At 38.6% G+C, this 25,194-nt stretch overlaps 3 protein-coding genes across 3 annotated transcripts in view; all 3 read left to right on the plus strand.

The window, feature by feature from the left end:
- LOC144654706 (uncharacterized) overlaps positions 1-17,478 on the plus strand; it is a 92,281-nt gene extending 74,803 nt beyond the window's left edge. The window contains exons 5-6 of the mRNA XM_078514930.1: positions 14,536-14,820; positions 15,634-17,478. Coding sequence (XP_078371056.1) covers positions 14,536-14,820; positions 15,634-15,941 — 593 coding nt within the window. The 3' untranslated portion in view covers positions 15,942-17,478. The remainder of the gene's footprint in view (positions 1-14,535; positions 14,821-15,633) is intronic.
- Positions 3,760-4,862, plus strand: LOC144653971 (uncharacterized). Its single transcript, XM_078514106.1, has 2 exons — positions 3,760-3,821; positions 4,292-4,862. Exons 1-2 carry the CDS (start codon positions 3,799-3,801, stop codon positions 4,860-4,862), a joined length of 594 nt encoding a protein of 197 aa, XP_078370232.1. The 5' UTR covers positions 3,760-3,798.
- Positions 17,479-21,081: 3,603 nt separating the features above from the next.
- Positions 21,082-25,194, plus strand: part of LOC144654159 (uncharacterized) — a 24,030-nt gene continuing 19,917 nt past the window's right edge. The window contains exons 1-5 of the mRNA XM_078514252.1: positions 21,082-21,206; positions 21,492-21,564; positions 21,925-22,750; positions 23,892-24,140; positions 24,790-24,879. Coding sequence (XP_078370378.1) covers positions 21,082-21,206; positions 21,492-21,564; positions 21,925-22,750; positions 23,892-24,140; positions 24,790-24,879 — 1,363 coding nt within the window. The remainder of the gene's footprint in view (positions 21,207-21,491; positions 21,565-21,924; positions 22,751-23,891; positions 24,141-24,789; positions 24,880-25,194) is intronic.

Consider the following 25,194-nt stretch of genomic DNA (forward strand, 5'->3'; position numbering starts at 1 on the left):
TGGAATATTAATACTCTACCCGCCCAAGAATAAGAAAGATGATTTGTCATGAGCATGGCCGGCTCTAAAACAAGGTTACCGGTATATCTTTTTCGAAGTAAAGCTAAGCAGCCTCTGGTTAAACAAAAATAAACATGTCATCCGCGATACGAAGCAACACATCACGCAACACTGTACTTATCAACATCTTCACGGAAAATTTAAGATCTTGTCCTTCCAGAACGAATTAAAAGCACATCTTGCAAATATAAATGAGCCAAGATAAATCACAACAGTTCCAATAGCCAATACATAAAGTTCATATAACAATAAATACAGTGCAGAGGTGTAAAAATGTACTACCTGGGAACTACGCAGACCTTCGACCTCTACACATTTGCTGGCGGCATTGATAGGGCTCTACTCAACTTAAAACACTTCTTAATAATACAGCTGACAGGATATAGTTCCCATTATAAACTAGTAATAAACAAGATAGATTTAATAAACGACCAAATCCAAAAGCGATTGGGAAATTTATAAAAGTCACGATCGTAGGAGTCTGTGAATGTCTGTCACCTTTAATAATACGAAGCCATAATAACTATTTGTTTATAAAAGACGTGACTAATAAATTTACAGCTTGTGCAAACGTTAAATAATATTCAACTACTGAAAGGGCTTTGTTGAGCTACTATTTCCAATTTTATAATATTTCGAGACCCCAGTTTAATACGCGATGTCTATTTTCACAATACATGTAAACCTTCATAAAAGCGGTAGATTTTATCGCATATCTTACGGTTATTCAGACAAAACCTAACACTTTCAACGTACCAACATTGCCCAAACCCATTTCTGATAAAATACTGGTGAAAAAGCCTTGATCTTCCTCCAAAATCGTATTTTTGAGCGTCAAAACAACTTTTCGCCATACATTTTCTTCTAGCGACTTGCAATGTTTGCCCCCTAGCGATCCCAGAATCCTCCACGCAAAACACAGGATCCGATTAGTGGCAAATCATTCATTGATTATTTCTGCTGAGTTGCACAATTTAGAATTGCAACATCATCTAGCAAAGCGCACTATTACTAAAAATAGATTTCACCACAGTGAGTCGTGAGTCGGACAACAATTTTAGTTTTGGCAAAGGCTTTGTATGGAGGGGACGCATTCTTGACAAGAAAAAAAGGGCGAGAAAGGCACAATTTGAGGCCGAGATTCTCGAAAGGCTCGAAAAATGATAGATTTCAAACATTTTTGCTTTAGTAAGTGAAAAACAGATTGAAGGTATCCAAAAAATGGCCCAAAATTGAATTTATTAGTCGAAGATCCGGTAATGACACCTTGATTTCCACTGCAAAATTATTCAGGCTGCCGAGAAATTTAAGCGGCGGATAGCGAATTACTATCGAATTATATAATTGCGAAGGATAGCACTTGTATGTTTGCTTCATTTAGGTACCGGAAAGATCGTCGGTTGCAAGAAGTTCAGAATTCTTCCCGAATTTGACGGCACTGATCGCCGGCCATCCGATCTGTTTCGACACATGATAGATAGAGGGCGAAAATATTATGCTAAGAACAGTGTAAACGCTTTGCATTTCTCATAAAAAATAAATGTTTTCTTTCAGAAAATCCCGGCAGCAAATCGGGCCTTTATAATCCATTCAATAACTGAGAGTAAAACATTTTACACATTTATTGAATAATCAGAATAATCGCTCTGTTTGACAAACCTTTTGTTTCAAACCACGGTTTGAGCTTTCTACGTTGCACAGGTAAGGCTTTCCGAAGTCCGAGCCAATCTGGCCATGGTTTTGTGAAACAATCGCTAAATATGCCTCCAAAGTGCCCGCCAACCATACATTGCTCTTACAGAGCGGTTTGTTTGTCCGAATTTTGACTCACACCGGGGGTCAATTCTGTGACGTCATTAGTGCGCTTCGCTAATTGCAACATCATTAAATGTGTTAAGTGATATTTATAAGTGTTTTTGTAGCTTTCGAATAACAAAATGTTTTGTGAAACATTTGAGAAGAAAAATAAGCGATAGGAAAATAGAACAACGTTTCGATGACGCCATGTCATCATTATCAAGTTAAAATTATAATACGGAGTTCAGGCTTATATAGTGATCTAGGGTGTGATAATATATTAGCATATTAAGATTTATAAACAGTTTAGCACGCACAGAATCTGATTGCGTGTTAAGTTTCGGCTTTATGTTTCTAATAATTACTAGTAATTAAACAGTCCAACGTCGTGCGGCATTTCTTTAAAACAGAAAACTGGTCTTGTACATTGTAGACTTGCAGCTGGTGGTCTTCTTTTAAGTGTCGGTTTTGTAGCCTGTTGTGAAATTACTTCCGGTGGAAGCAGTAAACGTTAAACGTTTCTTCCGTTCAGAAGTTAATACATCGCCATTAGAAAAATAAACAGCAACTGTTTTGCTGGAAATGTAGTCGTTAGAAATGGGATGTGTAGCCGTAAGGTAAAGAATAACGAGGAGAAGCGGCTTTTGGTAATATCCAAACGAAAATTTAACTCTCAATGTGGGGTTAAGATTGCGTGACGAGACAAAAGGTAACTCTGTCGTGCGTAACCTTTCCTGCGATCAGGCGTTATTTTTCTGCATTAAGCCGAGTAGAAATCTTTCTAACTCGAAAGGAAACAACTATTTCGATTAAACATGTTAAAGGCAAACGTCAAAGTTTACCTTTTTTAACCAAGCCAAAGTATATGAGTCGCAAAGCACCCAGCCGTCGCGACTGACAAGTACAGCATTTACTCCGCGAAAATAAAAAAACGCTTGAACTGAAAGACGTTTGAATTCTTCCATGATATGTTCAAACAACAATGCCCAGGATAAACCTTCTGCTCATACTAACTTCATGCAAAAAAAGTCGATATCTCGAAGAGATCTTTGATTATCAAGGATATCGTTTTATATGTTCAATCTGTTTATTTTCTAAGAAATTTTGGATCGCATACGTCTCAGCTTTATGTTTGGGATGGGTATTTTATCTCATTTAAGGTGTTTTTGAATTTTGTTTCACAGACTATAATGGAGGAGCCATCTTCTTCTAAACGTTGTCACGTTGTTACCGGCTCAACCCCGCATAAACCAGTGGAAAAGCGATCAAGAGAGGGTAGAAGCCGTGTCAAAAAACCGCTAGATTTCTCTGTGGCAAATTTAAATACTTCTGTGGGCAGTGCAACCAGCCCAAGTTATAAGGTAACTTTGTTGTTACCACATTAATTTTGTGTGTCCCTTCTTGTTACGTTGATGTCTAGTATTTGTATGTTTATTAATGGTTTTTATTGTATTTGTTGTAGTGGATTTCTCTGTGGCAAATTTATATTTTTCTGTGGGTGGTGCAACCAGCCCAACATCAGTTGTGTGTTCTTTTTGTTTAGTTGATGTTCAGTATTTGATGCTTTTCATGCTAAAAACAACTGAGAGGTTTTATTGCATATATTCAAATCTCAGTAAGTTAAGTGTAAATATAGATGCTTTCCTATCTATATGTTCATGTCAAATGTCTTGAGCCCCTTTATTTTGCTTGGTATGCAACTTTTAATTTTTTTCATTTACCTAAAATTTCAGGTCTTGTGTCGCAGTATTAGAAAATCGCCTCTCAAGTCACCTATAAAAAAGTCACCAGTTAAGCAGCATAAATGGACATTTGAGGAAGAGAGAGCCTTGGTGGAGTTTGTGGGGATGGGAAGGATGGATCCCAAGTATGGTGGTGACAGCTCAAATGAGCCAATCACATGTTCTGGACAGATGCTGCACATCACATTAAAACTATCACATGCTCAAATATACTTTTAACAAGTATGTACTTACTTTACATGACCCCAGGGTCCATTTGCTTGAAAGGAGAATTATGATTAATGCATGACTGTAATATTTTGACTGGCCCAAATGGGAGTTTATTGACTTCAGAAGGCTTCCAGTAGGAAAGTCAGTATATAATGTTTGTAATTATTATTAGACCTTAACCTAAAAAGGTTACTCTTCCAATGTATTAAATATTTTTGATTTAATTTATCGATCCAGCAACAAGGAACGCAAGATTGATTTATCAAAGTTCAATTTTAAATTATTTGTGACTTTATTATGGGATTTGCTAGAGAATTTAAAGTATAGAATACCTTGTTTTATTACTTGTTTATAAGCTAAATACTTTGAGTTTAAGACTTTATTCTTAATCTTTACAGGAAGTTGTGGCCTATGGGTTTAAAGATTTTATTTTCTCAAATACTTTAAACTGAAATTTGGAACTTTCACTTTTTTATACATAGATTCAAGAATCAGGACAAGAGCCTACAATGTTTTACGGGGCAAGTTCCCGAGCTTGGATGCTGCAGAGGCCCATTACAAGCTAACACTAAAAACTGCTTGGAAGAGCTGGATTTGTCAGGCCACAGAGGAAGCAGGATCCGCAGAACCCCAACAGGCGTAGACAAGGTCACACAAACACCAGCCCTTGAAATATCAGCCACCCCGCCATTCACGCCAGCTGCACAGACCACAGCAGCTACTAGTGTGGTGGAGCTAAAGAATGCAATATCAGTACTTGACGATGCAAGTCTAAGTGAAATTGCCAACATGACATTTCTTAAACTGGCCATTAAGAATGGCATAGACACAAATCCAGCTGACTTCGCATCAAAGTCCATCAGAGCCATGAAACGGCTCCAAGAACATGGGAAGAACAATCTGCTCTATAAATTTGCTTTCTGCATTGCGAACTCTCGACCTGGATCAGATGTCCCCCTGTTCCCATTAGATAGAATGCCATTTGGGCTAGTGGAATATCAAATTGAATTCTTTGCTGCCACAAATATTGCACAGGTTTGTTTTTGTCAATAGAATTTGCTAGCTGAATAATCTGGGCTTGTAAATAACACACAACAAAAAAAATCCTTGTTTTTTTTTGTCATTTTATTTTTTATCTCAATGTATTAAGAAGCCGTTAGATGCTACAGTACCGCTCAAATGTAAGTTGACAGTCTCGACTCGATCCTCGAGAGTTTCGAGTTTCGAGGATCGAGTTTCGAGTCTCGAGGATCGAGTCTCGAGTCCCGAGAAACAAGGCGGACTCGAATATTCATAACTCGAAAGGCTTTCGAGGAAACGATTTATTTCTCGAGGAAAGAATAAAAGCCGCTCGCACCTCATGTACAAGTGTTTCGCGTCCACCCTCAGCGCATGACAGGGTCGTAACCAGGTATATGGGATCAGGGATCACAGCCTTGGGATCAGGGATCACAGCCTTGGGATCGGGATCACAGCCTCGGGATCGGGATCATGGACCCGGGATCCCGGGTCACAAGTCATGGGATCCGGATCGGCCAATCAGATCGGATCAGAATGGAATCAGGGATCAAATGTTGCCACATTTTACAGTGGCGTAGCCAGGGGGAGGGTTCCAGGGGTTCCGGAACCCCCCTTCGGGATATCGCAATAGCTAATTCAAGAGAAAAAATATTATTAGAACCCCCCTTTAATTCCGCCAGATTAGAAAAATGAATCCACTCAGTTTCAAGCTGCAAAAGCGAGAAATCGATGTCTATCAGGCATACAACCACATCGGAGATTTTAAGAGAGACCTGCAGAACATCAGAGGAGACATAGAGAAACATTGCACGGATTGGTACAACATGGCTACCACCACAGGGAGAAAAACAGACATCGAGCCCTCTATGTCACGCGTTGTTGGTCAGCAACAGCACCGAAGCAATGTTGAAGCAGAATCACCCAAGGAGTACTACAAAAGAGCGCTTACAATTCCTCTGCAAGATCACCTTATCTCTGAGATGGATTCATACTTCGACCCAAACAATGATGCTGTGATGTCTTCCCTCCTGTGCGTACTACCAGCCTTGCTTGTTTCTCAAGAAGGAAACCCTGTGCAAGCTGCCATCCAGTACTATGCAGATGATCTACCATCACCCCAAGTTGCAGATGTGGAGCTTGCCTGTTGGCGGCGAAAGTGGCTAAGTGCGTACCAAACAGTGCAGTTCAGGCCTTGGCAGAATGTGACAGCGATTTTTATCCAAATGTGCACAAGTTGCTGCGCCTCTTGTGTACGTTGCCAATTACTTCTGCAGAATGTGAGCGATCGTTCAGCACATTGCGCAGACTAAAGACATACCTGCGGGCTACAATGACCAGCGAGCGAGAGTCAGGACTTGCTCTTATGAACATACATTACAACAGACAAATTGACATTAGTGCAACAGTCGACATTTTTGCACGAAAGCATCCACGGCGCCTACTTCTGGCTGATATACTAGCTGACTAGTGAGTGACGGTACGCCGGTAGTGAATGGTACGCCGGAAAAATTACCTGGTACGCGGGATTTTGAGCTTCCCTTCTTTGAAATACTAGCTTCAATTGACGTTAAAATTGCTAAAAATTTATGCTCAGAATCAAGGAGATGCCATTTCTGGGGACCGCAAATTAAAAAATTTCCCTGGGGGGGGGGGGGCATGCCCCGGACCCCCCTAGAGGAGGAGCGCCTCCGGCGCTCGGTTTTACGTTCACAATTACAATTCACATTTGGAACCCCCCTATACAAAAATCCTGGCTACGCCCCTGTTTTAGGGATCAGGAATCAAAATTTAGAGCTAAAATTTGGGATCAGCGATGAAAAAATATACCTGGTTACGACCCTGGCATGAAATATAAACCTTCCCCGACATGTAACATTGGACAGTACGATATATTCGCGCCGATCGTAATTCCGTTTACTTACCTAAAAGTACTGACACAAACTCCTCCTTGAAAGCCGTGATCGACGAATTAAAGTTAGAAAAGGACGTGAAAAGAACCTTTAGTTCAAACTTGTGCTCTCCCTTGTCAAGTTTCAACCCGCCGTAAGTGCATGTTTTCAACCACGAAGATATTTCAGTTATTGGTTTACAAGTTCATCCTGAGTTTTCGCAAATAAAACTACAAATTTAATTTCTATCACAAAATGTTCTGTAATTCAGCATCTGAAGCATTCGATGCGAAACGATGAAAATGCGACGAATATTGTAAGCTGAGCCGCAGAATAGCACCGACAAAATCACGCAAACAAGTTTCAGAAGCCTGAATTTCAGACGTCTCTTTCTGGTCGCTACTGAAATTCAGACAAGAGTTTCCGTAAATAAAACCGGTTCTTAAATTTGAGTTGTAAAAATTCTGTAGAAGGCAAACGAAACATTCCCGGTGAGAAACATCGGAGCCGTGAAGCCTTCCGTAAATAAATGGCAAGACAGACTTGTGTCGCGCCATCGCGTCTGGCTTGAAATGAGCGTGTTTTATTTTTTGGGGAATTTGGCATAAAATTCTTATTTAAAAAGCTAAATTCTTCTTGAATGAAACTTGTCTTCATTTATAACACAGATAATGGCGTTAATTATTATTACAGCTTTAGAGAAGTTATACAAATTTTGCTTTTTTAAAACGGCGCAGTTTTTAAAGTTGGCAAAATTTGCATATGTCAAAAGTGAGACAAACTAACTCCCGAGTTAGGATTTCGAGTTGGATTTCGAGTTAGGATTTCGAGTTGGATTTCGAGTTAGGATTTCGAGTTGGATTTCGAGTTGGATTTCGAGTTGGATTTTCGAGTTGGATTTTCGAGTTGGATTCTCGAGTTAGGATTTTTTTGGCGGGATTTTTTTGGCGCGTTTTTTTGGCGGGGTTTCCAATAAGTTTTCAGTGGTTTTACACAACGTACTTTGCCAGCGGTGTTGCACATGCAAAATTTTTTTTTGGGATCACTTTCTTGGGGAGCTTGGAAACCAGGCTTGATTTGGTAGCCGAGCCTTCTCAAAACATTATTATTAGATTTTAACATTTTTTACACCATAGATTATAATAACATTTTTATATGACTTATATATATATTAGCCGAGCCTTCTCAAAACATTATTATTAGATTTTAACATTTTTTACAGATACCATAGATTATAATAACATTTTTATATGACTTATATATATTTTTATTGTATTTATATTTAGTATTAGTGTAGCTTTTAGTTTTTAGCAGTGTCCCCTAATTAGTATGGTTTTTTTCCAGGCTATAAGGCTTTGACACTTAAATAAAGTTTCTTATCTTTATCTTATCTTTTATCTTATCCTCACAATGTGCAAAATTTTCATAGAATATCCACTGAAACTTCTTGAGAGTATCAGATGTTTGTTTAGAAATGTCAAGCGATTCAAAAAATGATTTTGGTTTTCTAGTTGACGAAATATCCGAACTTCGGTATACCATAAAATCGCTATGTTCTCGACACTTGTAAAAAATTTGGCTCAGCCCGGAAGTGAGCAATATTGAAACAGAAAACCTCACACAAATGAATGAATGGATGAATATCTCTATTTACTTTAATAACCCAATAAGAATATTCGATGTTTGTTTAGAAATGCAAAGCGATTCTTAAAATTATTTTGGTTTCTAAGTGGACGAATTTTTCGAGCTTGTGTATACCATAAAAATCGCTAACAATACACCCGCTCATCTTTATTTCGATGTGCTACACAAACAAGACGGATCGAAATCCGCCAATCACAGTCCACTAGTATGACCTTCTGAACTTGTGGGCTCATTTGCATGAAATCAACACAACAATTTTTTTTTTGACGTCATAATTGGTGTTTTTGAAGACGACCGCAGACCGATTCCGCATACTGCACCGACGGCAACGACAACGACAACGTCTGGTGGAAAATGAATTTATATTTTACTTGGGAATCTCACAACTTTCCGGACGTATTTTGCTTATTTATCGCTTTAAGAACTAGTTCCGCTAAATATTCAAAGAGAGCGTTTAACTCCAAACAGAGAAAACCAAAAATTTGCCGTCGTGGCTGACTTTATCAAAAATATGCAGAATTTGGTCATTTCACGTTGTTGTTCGGCAGAGAACGTATTCACATTCAAGGCTATACATGGTAGTACCCCCACATATATTAATCAATTAATAAGACTCAAGCCAAAGTCAACTTATATGCTTCGTTCAAATACAAAGCACTTTCTGCTCGATCAGCCACACCAAATGAAGAAGACAACAGGAGACAGGGCGTTCCTTGCCGCTGCACCAACTTTGTGGAACGCCCTCCCAGATTATCTGAGAGCCTTGAACAATTTAAAAAGTTTTAAGTCACAGCTAAAAACTCATTTTTTTAAATTAGCATATAATTTGTGTTCGTAGTGTTTTTAACATAGATTTTTATTTAAGATAGACAGGGGCGAGATGTTTATAGGGGGTTTTAATCTTTTTTATTTAGGGTTTTAAGCGATTTTTTTCGATCACATCGGTTTTTTATAGGTATATATAATACGAATAAGGCCCTGTTTATACGTCGCACAATCGTCGAATTTAATTGGGACGAAATTAATTCAAGGACCAATTTGCAATTAAATTCGACGATTGTGCGACGTATAAATCGAATTAGATTCGTCTGGTTAATTAACTTCGTCCAAGACGTTGTATTCGTCTTGGTAGGACGAAAAAAATATCGATAGCGCGTCTTCAGTTTAGACGTCGCACAACAGACGCATCGAATTAAATGCATACATTATCATAATGTATCCCCATTGAGCCCGTGGTAGATTCGTAGAAAGTTTCGTTTATGTCGCATGCGCACAGGCGTCTTCTCGCGTTTTTCGCACGTTGTTGAACTATGTCGTCGGTTGTGGAGGAAAAATTTGCCATCCGATTGCATAAATTGCAACAGGACCACAAAATATTCATGCATAGCTTGTGGAAGAAGTGTCTGTGTTCAATTGGAATGTTCGATTGCTGAAGAAAACGAAGAAACGGTGGGATGGGAGGCAAACAAAAGTGTTGGTTACTGTTTGCAGTGTGTTCCTGGAGGGGGGGGGGGGGGGTTTCTGTCACGGTATTTTTCTCAATGTCGGGTCGAATGCTCTTTAAAATAAAGTTGAATGTTTTTATTGACACTCGAAACGCTTTCTTTAATCTTCCTTCATCATATATGTCGCTTAGAGCAATTCGCACCATCATGTGCTTCTGATACTGCGACGATAACTCCGGTGACGCTGAACATCTTCCTCTTTAACCGATTGTAACAACAGACAAATCGATAAAACTCGCGCAAGAAACCTTTTCTTCATCACTACCAGTGTCAACATTCGACGTCACAGCTGCCTTCTCCGCAGTCTTTCTCTGGATATTTTCTCCAGCAATAATGCCTTCGTAAACTTCGCCAGGTTGTTTTGGTCAAATCTGCCCGCTCCGAAAATTTTCGCGATCTCCCGTTAGTTTTTGCGAGAATTATTCCCGCCACTGGTCAGAAGTGCTGAAAACTCGGGTGAAAGATTAAATTCGGTTGAATTAAATTCGACGTCTAAATTAGGCGGCAATTAACGTCGACTAATCGACGAATTTAATTTGAATTAAATTCGTCTTATTTAAATTCGACGTATAAACAGGGCCTAAATTTTATAAGTACATTATTGTTGTAATCCTGCGATAGTTACTTGTGTAAAGCGCACTAGATCATATGTACATGGATTTTTGCGCTATAGAAATAATAAAGTTATTATTATTATTATTATTATTATTATTATTATTATTATTAGAACGGCTTTGAAGTGTACCGAGGTTCAAAACGCACGTGCACAGTTAACGCACGTGCAGATAATTCTGCTCATTAACGTTAAACGCTAATGAGAAAGAACAATAGAGATTCCTGATTCGTTGCATACCAGCGTGCATTCTACGTATGTCTCACATAATATGCAAAACGACAGCAAACAAAACTTTAAGCTATCTTTGATCTTTAGCTGTTTTATTTAAAAAATGCGCGTCTCTGAACAACAACCAACAATCAATCAACTGAAAAACGGCCGAACAGAACGAAATAACTGTTTGAAATGTCACTAGACACATTTATTTAAATTCTAAGGTGCGGTCTGCGGAATCGGTCTGCAGTCGTCTTCAAAAACACCAATTATGACGTCACAAGTTTTTATTTCCGACAATTTTCCGACACTTTTTCCGAGCACACTACGATTCTGAGGGCCTCAAAAAAGCATTTTTTAACTTGCAATATCTCTGCAATGCAATGTCCGATTACTATGAAACTTCGGGATATGTTTATTAAGCTCTTAATAAACACATGGGCAAAAAATAAAAAAAAAATCGAAATTTCTGTTCATTTGACCTTTAAATTTACATTTGGGAGCTATGATTTGCACAAAGAAAGCAAGTTTAAACTTTATTTGATTTTCTTGACGTCTTATGCCTATCAACAGGTTATATAGACGCGAAGAAAGAAGAAAAAACAGTAAAATAATCGACTGAGCTCATTGCGTGACCTGCGTCACGTTATGAATTTTCTTGTCAACAATTGAATTTGATTTGTTTGTTAGGACTCTTGCATTTCAAATTTAAGATTAAAGAGTGAGATAATATAATAATATCATTCGCTTACCTGAAATTGGGAATGATTTGTATCTTTTATTTACTCTGGCGAGTAACTTACGTCAAAGCTATAACTTGCGTAGTGTTATTAATTTGGAAGTTGACTTCAGTTATGAACATAATCGCACATAAATATTATGAACATATATTCGGCGGGACCGCGCTAACTCCAACTCGGTTACTTCTGGTTCGATTTGCCCTCAATTCATTCACTATCGACGGTTTCGATACCCCGGGTTCCAGAGGGTTTTTTTTTTTTTGCGGTGACAAAGAGCGGCGAAGCCGCGATCGTCGAGAGAGTGGCGAAGCCACGATCGGAAAGAGCGAAAAATGTAGATCAAAATACGTTTTTAAGTTAAAAAGTCATAGTAAAGCAACATTTAGCCCTGCTCAGTACTGTTATCCAGCAGAGGGGGCCTTATATCCGGGGGGCTTATAACCAGATGTATTTTCTTTGTTGTTGTTTCCAGGTAGAATGGGCCTATAACCAGGGGGGCTTATAAGCAGGGGGGAGGGCAATTTTTTTTTTACGCCCACTTCAAGATGGCCGCCACTTACGGTCGTCGACTGGTAACTAGTACCGGTTAGCCTACTATGCACACCGGTTAGCCTACTATGCACTCTGGTTAGCCTACTATTCACTTCGGTTAGCCTACTATACACTCCGGTTAGCCTACTATGCACTTCGGTTAGCCTACTATGCACTTTGGTTAGCCTGTTTACGGTTAGCTATCGATATTTGTAAGGGAAACACGATATATAGTTAAAATTTACGAATTCTGGGAGCCGGCTCCCGGTGGCGTAGCGGTATCACACTCGCTTTATTTACGTGTAGCCGGGCTCACGCTGGGCTCCCGAACCTTAGCTACCTCTTTCAAACCCCATCATATCGACCACTCAATCCCCGCTTTTCATAGGGAACTATTAATAGCGTGGACAAAACTCCAACCCCATATTTCACGGGACCCACTCCCCGCATCCCTTATCGACATTTTGACCAAACCTCTATTCCTTAACCCCAATATTACTAGCTTAGACAACACGCTCTTGTTCAGACATGATTACATCTGGTGTCACACAAGTGCGTGATATCTGTTACCTCGCTATCCCCGGTTTACTCCCTGCCCGCGCTATATGTGAACTTCTCCCCGACATCCCACCGGAACAGGTTTTACGGGAACTGCAGACCATTCAAGCAGCCCTCCCTGACGCGTGGTCCCGCCTAATCTCCACACAGTGTACATTCCATAGTGCCACCACCTCAGTTACTTTTACCCTCACAACCCCGCTGACTCCACTTGCTAACCTCACTACACGACTCTTCTACCTTATACTCACGAAAGACTCAAACACGGAGGCCCACGGCCTCCAGTACTGGAAACGGAACCTTCACCCCACTCCGAACTTCAATGCCTCCTTTTGGAAGTCATTATACTGCCCCCTGCTCCCCAATAAGTACGGGGACATTGCTTGGAAAATAGCACTCCGTGTACTCCCCACGGCCTATTCACTCTTTAAAATAAACGTCTACCACACGATTACTTGCCACAACTGCACTGCAACTGAAACAATAGACCACCTGCTCTTACAGTGTCCAACAGTTCTGCCTTTCTGGTCAACAGTAAAGGCTTATATCAGTGACATCTCAGACAAAACGATTACTTGACAGACCAAATTATTCTCTTTGGAATTCAACTTAAGAAATTAAATAAGCACATAAGGAGTAAGATCCATTTAATCAACTTTTTATTACATATGGCAAGGTATGCCATTCATAAATCTGCGGTAGAATACCGTCTTCATAGCAACATTATTCCTATCTCAGCAATTTTTACGTCTATGATTAAACAGATTATAGCTCAAGATTTTAAATTACACAACGCGAAAGGAACACAGTATCTTTTCCCTTTCAAATGGTGTATCAATAACACAATCGTGACTGTAGTTAATGATAAGCTATGCTTTAACATTTAATGTAAGAGTCTCCTTTTAGTAGTCCTTAATGGGTACCAATAAGCTGACTTTCTGTTCAACCTGTAAAACAACGAAAAACACTGCTGTAATTAATCTGTAGAAATAGCAATAACGAATACAAACTTAATGTACTCGCTCTGAAAACTATCTAGTAAAGTATTAAAATTGTAAATAAACAGCTCCCAGAGCTGTCTTAGCAGAAATAATAATAATAAAAAAAAAACACTCGCTCTTCAGGCAGACGACCCAAGTTCGATTCCACCCCGGGGCACATTATATCGAACATTTTCCTTTTTCCTCTTTCATAAAATTCGAAAAAAAAAAAACTAAGTGTCTAAAGTGAGCGTAAAAAAAAAAATTGCGGGGGGAGGGCTATAACCAGAATTTTACGGTATTGGGCCTGCCATGGGCTTAACAAGGACCATGTGAAAAAAGGCAGGACGCTAATGTCTCTGTTGCTGTCTGCAGTCATTGAATTGAATTTTTCCAGGGGGGGTACTCCGGCTTGTAAATGACGGGGATGATCGAATGGAGGCAAAATTCAGGACCCAAAAAAATCCCTTAGTCTTCCGACAGTACCCAAAAAAATCCCTGGACCAAAAATAACCCCCCAAAAAATCCCTTGTCAAATTTCCCCTAAATTCGATCATCCCCGTCATTTACAAGCCGGAGTACTCCCCCCCCCCTGGGATTGTATTTCTCTTTTAGAACTCCCTTGACAGTAAATTGTACAGTTATTGATTTGAAGCTTTTTAAGAAGAAATTAAAGGTCCGTGAGGCTGAAAGTCAAGACAGTCCACTTGGCAGACATGACCCAAGTACTATTGCATGGGAATTAAAGTTTCTACAAAAAGCCAAAAAAAATCTTTGAAACTGTCATCACAAGACACTTTCCATTGAAGAAAGTGTAAAAAGCTGTGGGCACCTTAGATGATATGAGCATCATTTAATTCCAACCTGACAATATTGCACTTGCTACCCCTGTTAGTAATATCGCGTAGCCTCTAATCCACCCATATTCATCCCACCTTTTTCCACTCGCTATTTTTTTTTATCTCTTGCTCAACAAACTAAATAAAAAAACATCCCTGCTGTGTCTTAACAGATGTAATATTTATTTCAGGGCAAATAAAAATTGTGCAACAGCCTAAATCTCAAAAACGGACAGAAGGTTCAAGGGTTGAATTCACATGTAAGTGTAACGTGCAGGAAAAGTATGAAGTCTGTTATCAGTGGTTCAAAGATGGCACGGAACTTCAAGAACGAAACACTTGCAGTCTTGTCCTGGATCCTGTCAGGATGCGTGATTCCGGATGCTACAGTTGCCTTGTAACTCGCGTAGAAGATGAAAATGAAAACATAACATCAGATCGTGCAGTTTTGGAGGTTGTTCCTCGTGGTGGAATGAGTAAGTATTTTTGGTGCTGTGTTGTGAGCATGTACAGTCAATCAGCCAATCAACCATTTCCTGTCAATTTGAAGACCAATCCCTGTATTATGGTGAGAAAAACCCTGTTAGAGCCGAATTATGAAGGGACTTTCTTCTTACTGATAAGCCGTATCCTCCCTGACATGCGATAAAAGCAATATATTAGTAAAAACTGGAGTATTGGTTAATGTTTTTTTCCAGAGATTTGACTGACCGGAGAATGAAACATGCTCGGAGTATCTTTCATTCTTTATGTACTGAAAATATCAGCAAGTTTCGGCCATTGGATATCAGCCATCGTGCACACCCTGGTCGTAAAAATTGTCTTCCAGTCTTTTTAACAAAATAAAGCTAGTACAAGTTACTGAGATTTCGCGGTTATTTAAATAAAACAATTATTCCACTTGCATTTGTTGGACATGATTCAGATAATTAAGCAAACTCGGTGGTACCCGCCTCGTTCGGTTGGCTACCATCATGTACCATTTCATATCCAACGCGTGCTCGTGATATAACAATTACGTGCTCCATATATTAGTAACAGTACGGACCGCATACTGAACAATCATAGTGCGGGAATTTACTTAGCCGCACATAAGCCATATAATAAACATGTTATAAACCCCGTCAGCTCAAAGTTTTAATAATTTGGGCCGCGGAGAGAGCTGAGAAAAAAAAAAACTCAGTAGAATAGTGCACGTATACGTCCATAACTTACGAAGTAGACCTTGTTGATTAACTGAGAGTTCAAAGAACCGATACAATTCAAACAATTTTAATAACGTTTTGCAGGATTCAAGTATCTACGGGAAGTCGACCTCAACATAAGAGATGACATTGCCATTCTTCTTCAAAAAAAATCATGCGGTACTGGGGGCTGCTGGGAAATGGCTGATAAGTACGGGATGGAGGAACACAAAATAACAGGTCTGGATATAAAGATTGATCCCGGACGCTGGTTTTTGGAGTTTCTGCTGGCAACTAACCCAGACCTTACAGTTTACAGCTTCTGTAAGAAACTTAAAGAAGACAACATGAAGCGCTTTGATATTGTAAAAGTCTTAGAAGGCCACCTCTCGATTAAGAAAGAAAGCACGTAATTTCCATGCCATCTCAAACACGCCCAATTTCCATGTATTAATTTCTACCGCAAAATTCCATCTCCGAGTACATGTACTACAGTTGCATAAGTAATGTTTCACGTAACCTCAGGTGGATGGTACAGGAGTCTTACCAATGTGCGAGGCAGCGAGGCATTCGAGGCAAATATCCCTACTCCAAAAAGGCTAACCGCAAGCTACCTAAGCTAACTGTAGGCTAACCGTAGTGCTATTTAGGCTAACCGAAATGGATAGCACGCCTCGCTGCCTCGTACTTTGTGACGACAGGGGAGAAAATAGCTTTAGCTTTCAACCTTGGTTCCGCTCAGAGTTCGTACTCGTCTGTGTTACTTTCGTATAATTCTAGGAATTTTTATTCTTAGTGACGCGTGTATATATTTGTATAGTTGTACTTTTTAGACATTTTAAATAAGATGACGAAAGTGTTTAAAGGTCAAATGAACAGAAATTTCGATTTTTGTTATTTTTTGCCCATGTGTTTATTAAGAGCCAAATAAACATATCCCAAAGTTTCAAAGCAATCGGTCATTACAACGCAGAGATATTGCAAGTTGAAAAATGGTTTTTTTAGGCTGTCATAATCGTAGAGTGCTCGGAAAAATTGTCGGAAATAAAAACGTGTGACGTCATAATTGGTGTTTTTGAAGACGACCGCAGACCGATTCCGCAGACGGCACCTTAAAATCTAAATAAATGTATTTAGTGACATTTCAAGCAGTCATTTCGTTCTGTTCGGCCGTTTTTCAGTGGATTGATTGTTGGTCATTGTTTAGAGAGGCTAATTTTTTTAAATAGAATAGCTAAAGCACAAAAATAGCTTAAAGTTTTGTTTGCTGTCGTTTTTCCATATCATGTGAGACGTAGGTTGAATGCACGCTGGTATGAAACCAATTTAGGAATCTCTATTGTTCTTTCTCATTAGCATTTAACGTTGATGAGCAGAATTATCTGCACGCGCGTTAACTATGCACGTGCGCTTTGTGCACGTGCGTTTTGAATTTTGGTACACTTCAAAGCCGTTCTCTGCCGAACAACAACGTGAAATGACGAAATTCTGCGTATTTTGGACAACGTCAGCCACGACGGCTAATTTTTGGTTTTTCTATTTGGGGTTTAACGCTTTCTTTGAATATTCAGCAGGAGCTAGTTCTTAAAGCGATAAATAAGCATAATGCGTCTGGAAAGCTTCAAGATTCTCAAGTAAAATATAAATTCATTTTGTACCAGACGTTGTCGTTGACGTTGCTGTCGGTGCGGTCAGAGGAATCGGTCTGCGGTCGTCTTCAAAAACACCAATTATGACGTCACAAACTCGTTCCATTCCTTCCATTTCAGTGCGCAGTCATTCAAAAACGTTTTCGTGAGGCCTTCGGAAATCTTCGTATTTTTTGCTGTAATTCACGCTTTAAGGCTCGGAAAGCAAAATTTTTTCTTAATTTTACTCAATAATGGATAGTTTTAGCGTTTGGTTGGTTAAAATGGCATTTTGAAATTTCTGTTCATTTGACCTTTAATGCTCGAGAGTTCCATAACTATATTTTTATATAAATTTGTATGACAATTTAGATGTTTCTATTGTATGTAGGTAGAACAATATTTTAATATGAAACGACCTGTCTAAACATTAGTTTCAGACAGTTAAAAATCAAAAGGACTTTCACCAAGTAGTTAACCTTGCTTGGAAAACGTGTGAACTGGAAAACAAATTGAGGTAAATTTACTTACTCAAGTCAAGTTATTGTAACTTTTAAATTTAGAGTACGGATATGTTTGAACATTTGAGACAAATCAGAGAATTTTATATCTTGATTTAGTAAGTAAATGCTTTAAATGCTTTAAATTTCACTCTTTCGATTTTAGGAGAAAGTGGTCTAGCACTATAAAAAGTGATGGTTTTCATGGTAATGGTGGAGCAATTCAATTTTAAATTGAAGCCAAAACCAAAATAATAACTTTGGCCAATCACAAAGGACGCAGACAATTCGTTGCACCAATCAAAACTCGGCTCGAAGTCCGTGAAAACGTGTGTAAGTGGGCCACTATTGGCTTTGGTTTTACTTCAGATTGGATGAGAAACTGGCGCGAAATTTTTAAACCAGTCTCCAAGCTTAGTATTGCAAAACCAAAGCAAACGACTCTAATGACAGCAACAAAACTAGAATAGTTACATTGCCGATGATTTAGGTCCGTACCTTGCGACCCAGGGGCAGAAGTGAGATCGCCGCCAACAATTTCGCCCGTTTTAGCAGTCGATGACAAGCTGCCCTAAGTCCCGAGGGAGGTAGATTATAGGAAGAGTGTACTAAGACGGGTGGTAAGACGAGATCACATACATGGACGGATAGCGGCTGCTAAAGGCGCCTGTAATATGCTGATGTCCGATCTCGTCCCGTGCTGTAATTGTGATGCGCATTGAGCTTCGGGAAATGGCACTTCTATAGCTGTGCAGTTGATATTTTAGTATTCAATGACGTTTCACGTACCAGCTGACGTACATGTAGTTTTGACGAGATAAAATATGTTGGTGCTCAAAACCTATAGCAGGCAATGTTGATCTTTCAGCGTAATTTAAATTAAAAAAAAACTGTTGTATTGATTTTACAAACGCCGTGAAAAAGGTTAATTATCGTTTAGTATCTTCAGTTGTAAAAGTTGAACGAACTAACTTGTCTAGAAACTATTTTACGGTTTTGTAAAATCATTACACAAAGAGATAAATAATTTACAAACACGATAATGAAAATAACAATGACAATTATGATGATAATAATAATAATAAATAATAATAATAATAATAATTTACGATATTCCTTTCAATTTACATCCTTCATTTTTTTAATTTATATATTTCTTAATATGCCATTGAGATCGTTTTATATCTTCATAGTGTGCCTCTATTTATCGGTACTAGTTTATCGGTTAAACATATGGAATACAGAAATGTCAGTTAGTTACAGATAGATAATTACAAAAAAGTAATTAATCACTTGTAGGAAAAGTTTTACATTTTGTAGGCGTCATCAAGTTTACAGAAGAATTTTATTATAAATACTTAGAATAATTTAAGATTCAATCGTAGTCCAGGTTTCTTCTTATTATTGATATAATTAAATTTGTCCTTTGTGTACGTTTTATTTTTCTTTTCTCCGTCAAACATAACATTTTTAAAACAGCAATTACTGTAACGAGTGGGGGGCCCATCGTGCAGACCCTTAAATAATAGAGGGCCTTGGGCCTCAGTTTAGCCTAAACATAAGGTGGAGCCCTGGGCCCCTCACCTAGATTCGCCACTGGTAACTGCAGCTATTTTGCAAAAGTCTTCTGTGACCAATTTATTTTACAGGAAATGAAGTAGTCTTTCTTGACCTGAAACGAAAAAAGCTTAAATTTTCGTCAGCCCAGAGTCGTTTCCCAGGGCCGTAACTAGCAAGAGGCAAGACGAGGCACTTGCCTCGCCTTGATTTTAACCTAAAATTAAAAACAAAATATGTTTTGTTGGGAAAATAATCCCAAGTTGAACAAAATTGTTTTCTCGCAAGAAATACCTTTAAAAATGCCAAAAAAGTTTTCCGGAGCTTCTAGATTTCAAAGCTTCCCCCAGAACTCCCCTAGAGCATGATCTTGCCTCGCCTATGGGAAATGTCTGGTTACGGCCCTGTTCCCGTGTCTTCTTTTCCTGGAAAAGCCTGAAAAGCTGGGTTTTTTTTACCAGTTTAATAGATCTAAGAAATGTTTATCTACACTAGAATAGCTTGCTCCAGGTGTTCGGTTAGTTGGGAAGCGGCGCGAAAAACGGCGAGCGAAAAAAAAAAGGGCCTGAACTAACCTGCGTAGCAGGCGTAGGCCTTTCTCGATTATGCTAGCATTTTTTTCGGCATTTTTTGGGAAAACGAGCATTTTTTTCGTATTTTCTTCAAAAAAGAATTGCTAGCATTTTCTGTCACTTTTCATGACTGTGATCCAGATTTTCAGCACTCAGAACTCAGAAGGATAAATAATCCTAAAGTTTCACAATTTTGATTACATAATTTGATTGTTTTCTGTCTGTTTCGACTGTTTGTGCGTTGTGTTACTTTGTACTTGTGTACTTGTGTTATGTTACTTGTGTGTGTTTTTTTATGTTTTATTTTAAAAAAAAATAATAAATAATTTTTTTTATATTTTTTTTTATTTTTTTTTATAAACAAACAATTATTAAGTATCACCTGTTGTTGATATGAGCATATAATGTGAGAGTTTGTACGTTTTGTTTGAAATAAAACAAAGCATTTTTTGGAATTCAAGTGGCATTTTGTTAAGGAAATTAGGCATTATTTTATAAGCATTTTTTTGGCTTTATGCGAGAATTTCTAGTAGCATTAAATGCCAGTTTTACTAGCATAATCGAGAAAGGCCTAAGCAGGCGTCTGTTTACATTTTTAGCGCATTTAAAAGAGTGCGCGATCGTGAGAAGGTCGCGCGAGGCCCCCTCGCGCCTTTCGCGTTTCCCATACGCCCGCTCGAAACTACGGCGCCTGAACAAGCTGGAAGTTCAACAAATCGACTCATGAACAAGTTTGAACCCTTTGCTGATGAAACATCTTTTGCATCATAAATTGGAATAATTGACATGGAATAACTTGCAATCATAACTGTTTGGGATAAACTATCAAAACAAAAATCATAATATCTATAGAGAGAAAAAATTAAATAGATAAATAAGTATTAAACTGATTAAAAGAGACTATCCAGCTGCGCACAGCATAACGAAAGGCCTATAGTGCAGTTTTAATTTAAAAAATAAATAAATAAATAAATAAATAAATAACTTCAAAACTAAAGTTGCTTTTGCTTGCCAAACGTTTTTTATTCAAATATGCTTTTTCCTGTTTCCAGAATCAGGGGATGTTTGTCCGTCCTACTCCGTCTCGCGGCACTCTCATCTGTCTAAACTGGTTGCACTGTACCAGCTACGACACACTGCAACGTACAGCCAGCTGCCCTGCTCGGGAAAAAATAGTAAAAAAGAAAATTTCCGGCTTGGGCCTAATTTCACATTAGTCTTCCATAAGATGGTCAACAGATTCCTTCACTTCCGCATGCTTTGCGTGACATAATGACGCGCGAGACATGGTGACGAATGAAGCCCTTTGCTTCGCTGTTGCTTGACGATGTAGAAGGACCTGCAAACTCAGCTGAATTTGAGGGATTGAACCGTAAACTGAATTGGAAAAGAAGGCTGGTCCTTCCTTCGTTATTTACCAGGTAAGCTTAAGCGCATTTCAATTTGCGGACATTTGGTGTTCGCGGGCATTTGGGTGCCATTAATATTCTAGCGGCCGATAGTATTGCCACTTCTCGAAGAATAACGGATAGTTATTTCATGATCACAAAGTTTGATAAATAGCAGTCAGTTGGCGATTTGCTGATACACGCTCAGAAGGTGTATTTGTCATGGTTTAAACCGTCAATGGTTTAATTTGGCGCATTAACGTTTACACTATGACGTGCCGAAGGATTTGATGACTAGTTATATGATTTCTCTTCCAGCTATTATCAACTTACAGTCACTGGTATGCAGCGAAAAGTTCTGTTTTGCTTTTTAGTCTTTAGTGGCTCTTGGGTAAGTGTTAACAGTGGTTAAAGCTTATTAATGGGGCACTAAATTTGTTTTAACACTTCCAACTGGTGTTTGCGCTAGTAGTGTGTTTATTTAGACATCCGAAAACATTTTACATTTTAATTTACTTTCTTACCAACTGGTCCAATGTCTAAATTCGAGGATCGTATTCCTTCTTAAGCCGTTTGGTAAAATCAACATACATGTCCATAACTTGTATCTAGTTGTTCGTGTTTAAATTATTCCCTTAATCTATTTGTCTCTTCTTGTCCACTGATCGGGGAGGAGTTAAAAGGGAATCAATCACATTGCTGGGTATTAACATGAACAATAATTATTTTCTCTTTCTTTTTCTCCATGTAGGTGTCTGTACAATGCCAAGCAATCTGTAAGGCAGACCAGTATACCATTGTCACATCAAATGACAGCTTTTTGAGATGTTTAAATTGCGCTACCTGCCATCCTGGGCGTGGATTAAATCCAACTTGTGGTAGCCACATTACATATCCACCCCACATTGAATGCGAGGACTGCCCCTCAGGAACGTTCTCTGACAAATACGACTCAGCCCCTTGTCACAGCTGTCAGCATTGTGCAAAACATGAAATATTAACTGCTCAGTGCACCAGTACCTCAGACATAATTTGTAGCGGAACTTGCGAGAAGGGGTATTTCTTTGCAAACCCACATAATAATTGTGAGCAGTGCTCATACTGCTGTTTTGATGGACGAGATCAGGAACAACCAGAATGTATCAAACAAGGCTTGAATGCTACTGGCAGACACTGCAGTGGCAGACTGGATAAACAATGTGGTCCTCCTCCAACAACAGTGGTGACAACCAAAGGAACGACTGCGACGCATTTGCCACCAACAACACATCAGATTCCGTCAACCAACACTACCACCCCTACTTTAGCCAAGGTGACATCACCAACAACAACACATCTGTCAACCAACTACAAAAACACTACCACCCCTGCTTTAGCCAATGTGATATCATCACCAACCCACCCTCCGACAAAACATCATAACTATACTTCTACAATAGTTGTGAGTGTGCTTTGCGGCCTATTGTTAGCAGCTCTCCTAACAATATTACTTAAGAGGAAGAGTCGGATATGGAGACGAAAGGGGATAGAAATTAATCTGCCCAGCATTCAGACAAATGCAGAAGGTAGAAGCCCAAGTAAGTGGCTAATTAATCACAGTGACTGCAGTTTAATAAATCTGGATAACTCAAACCTCCTGCTAGCTCGGACCTTTTTTTAATTCTTCTCCCTTGATAGCTCGAACCTCTGATAACTGGAACTTTTTTCAATTTTCCTTGAAGGTATGAGTTATGGGGATTCAAATTTACATTGTGCAAATTGCATCATACATCAATGATCATTGATGTGTTTTCAGGCACTAGTTCAGTATTAAAATTAAACGGGCCCTTCATTTTAGTTTATTGCAGTTGCTAAGATTTCTCTAATTTATTAGCCATGGATTTACCGCCGGGTATATACCAAGGGAAATTATTTTTCATTCACATGACATGCAGGGTTCAAAATAAAATTTTGTTTTTAGCCTGAATTTGTCGGCTTTTTTTGTCAAGGCTCATATTTTTCCGGCTGTTAAAAGAGCCATGCATTTTCAAGGGACACAAACCATTTGCATACATGACGTACCCATAGGACGTACCCAGAGGTTTGCAATGTATTCTGGGGTGATTTCAAACACAGTCAGCCCTTTAAAAGCTTTCCGAAGTGATGGAATGTTTTACGGCATTTCAAAAGAATGGATTGGAGCAATGTGACTTCTTTTCTTATTTTGAGTGTTTAAGAAGTAAATAAGATCTTCCAATATACTTTTCTGGAGGGACAAAATACCTGAGAAGGTGGGGCAGCCCATTATTCATCTTAACACAGAAATGAAGTCGTACATGTAAAACCGTAAAACCAAAAGTTTTAGTCGCCAAAGATGAAATTTTGGTCGCATTAACGCAGTGAGTCGCACTCTCTAGCCCTGTAGCTGCTTTATTGTCTGATATGAAATGTTTACTTCAACATTCCAGCAACTTTGATTTTAGTTGGTCGATCAAAGCATAATATATTCTATTTCTTCGGCAGTAGCCGGCAAGTGTCGTCAAAGTGCCGGCTACCGCCGACAGCCGGCTGCTATTTTGAACCCTGGACATGTATGAAATTTTCACCAGTTAATTATTTTGTACTTTGATTTCCTCTGTGTAAAGTAAAAGTGGTTATATATGACATGCCATTACAAGCTAGCATTGTTAATACTAACCTTATAATTGAACTATGAATTTATTTCATTTCTATTTTCAGCACAAAGAAATCGTGACAATTATGCTAGTCAAGAACCGCAAAGTGTAGTATACGTAACAGAACATCCCAGACTACAAGCATTACAGAATACAGGATATGCCCCCTCTACACCTTCTGCAACCCCAGAGGTGTCACCTTCTGCAACTCCCCAGCAGACGGATGATGAAGTGGAGGAGTTACCTGATGTTACTGCAGAGCGTAATAAACGTCGTTCGAAACGACAAAGTAACAGAGATGCTCAAAGCAGTGGTGAGTATTAAAAGTGAAGAGCAATAAATGATCTTTTTGCTTGTAAATTCTGGTTATTATTGTCAGTTAAGAAGAGTTAAAAGTTAGTACAGTCAGTAACTCTTACCGGTAGATTATTATTTTTTTAATATCCCTCAGAATATCGAAAAATAAATTATAACATTCTATAAGCTGAGAAACTTTCGTAGCTTTTGAGTTGACATTTCTTCTATTTTGACCTCAGCGATAACAAAGATATTTAAACAGACCAAAAAGTGACTAATATTCAATGCATGGGTCAAGGGATGGAATACATCCCGTCCTTGCGCTTTCCACTGCCTCTGCTATCCCTGCAGCTTTGACAGAGAAGTAGATGACGTGTTAATATAACTTACCCGGAAATAAAGGTGTCTTAAAACAACAATGCTGTAAAATAGAGTGTTTTTAATTAACAATGACTTAAATTAAGGTACAATTAAATTAACGCGAATTTTTGAAATTCGCATTAATTACATGTATTGTAAATTTCCTATAATAAGGTATTAAGATAAATGTTACTTAGTTTCATTTTAGCCAAAATTGATTTATGCCAATCCTTTATTTAAACTGTTAACTTAAGTTTGATTGGAAAAACCAACAACCTTGGTCTCTTTAATGTTTCTCCTTTCAGCACCAAATAAACAAGGTGCCAATGAAAGCCTATTAGATCCTAAAGAACAGCCAGATGACGATGAAAATTTTAATGGGCAAGAGAGAAGAGGTATGTTTAACTATAGTTAGATCAGGTGGAGTTGTAATAGTATTACGCACAGTAGTTCATACAATGTAAAGTGTGATCATCTTGGTGAGAGTAATTCTGATAAGAACTGTTGTTGGTGACTGTAAGGTGACAGTAGTTATAAACATCTGTTGATAGGCGTCTGTTCTAAGCTTGTGTACCAGCTTTCTAGTCAGAGTAAATCGTTTAAAATAGTTAGTACTGTAGGTTAAGCATTTAGCAGAGTCCAAACTTGTCCTTTTCAAATTACCATTTACTAATTAATTAAAGTATTATGTACGATATGTGTTGTGGTTT

This window comes from Oculina patagonica, chromosome 5 (genome assembly GCF_052425735.1).
Source record: "Oculina patagonica isolate OP01 chromosome 5, crgOcupat, whole genome shotgun sequence".
Classification (NCBI taxonomy): domain Eukaryota; kingdom Metazoa; phylum Cnidaria; class Anthozoa; order Scleractinia; family Oculinidae; genus Oculina; species Oculina patagonica.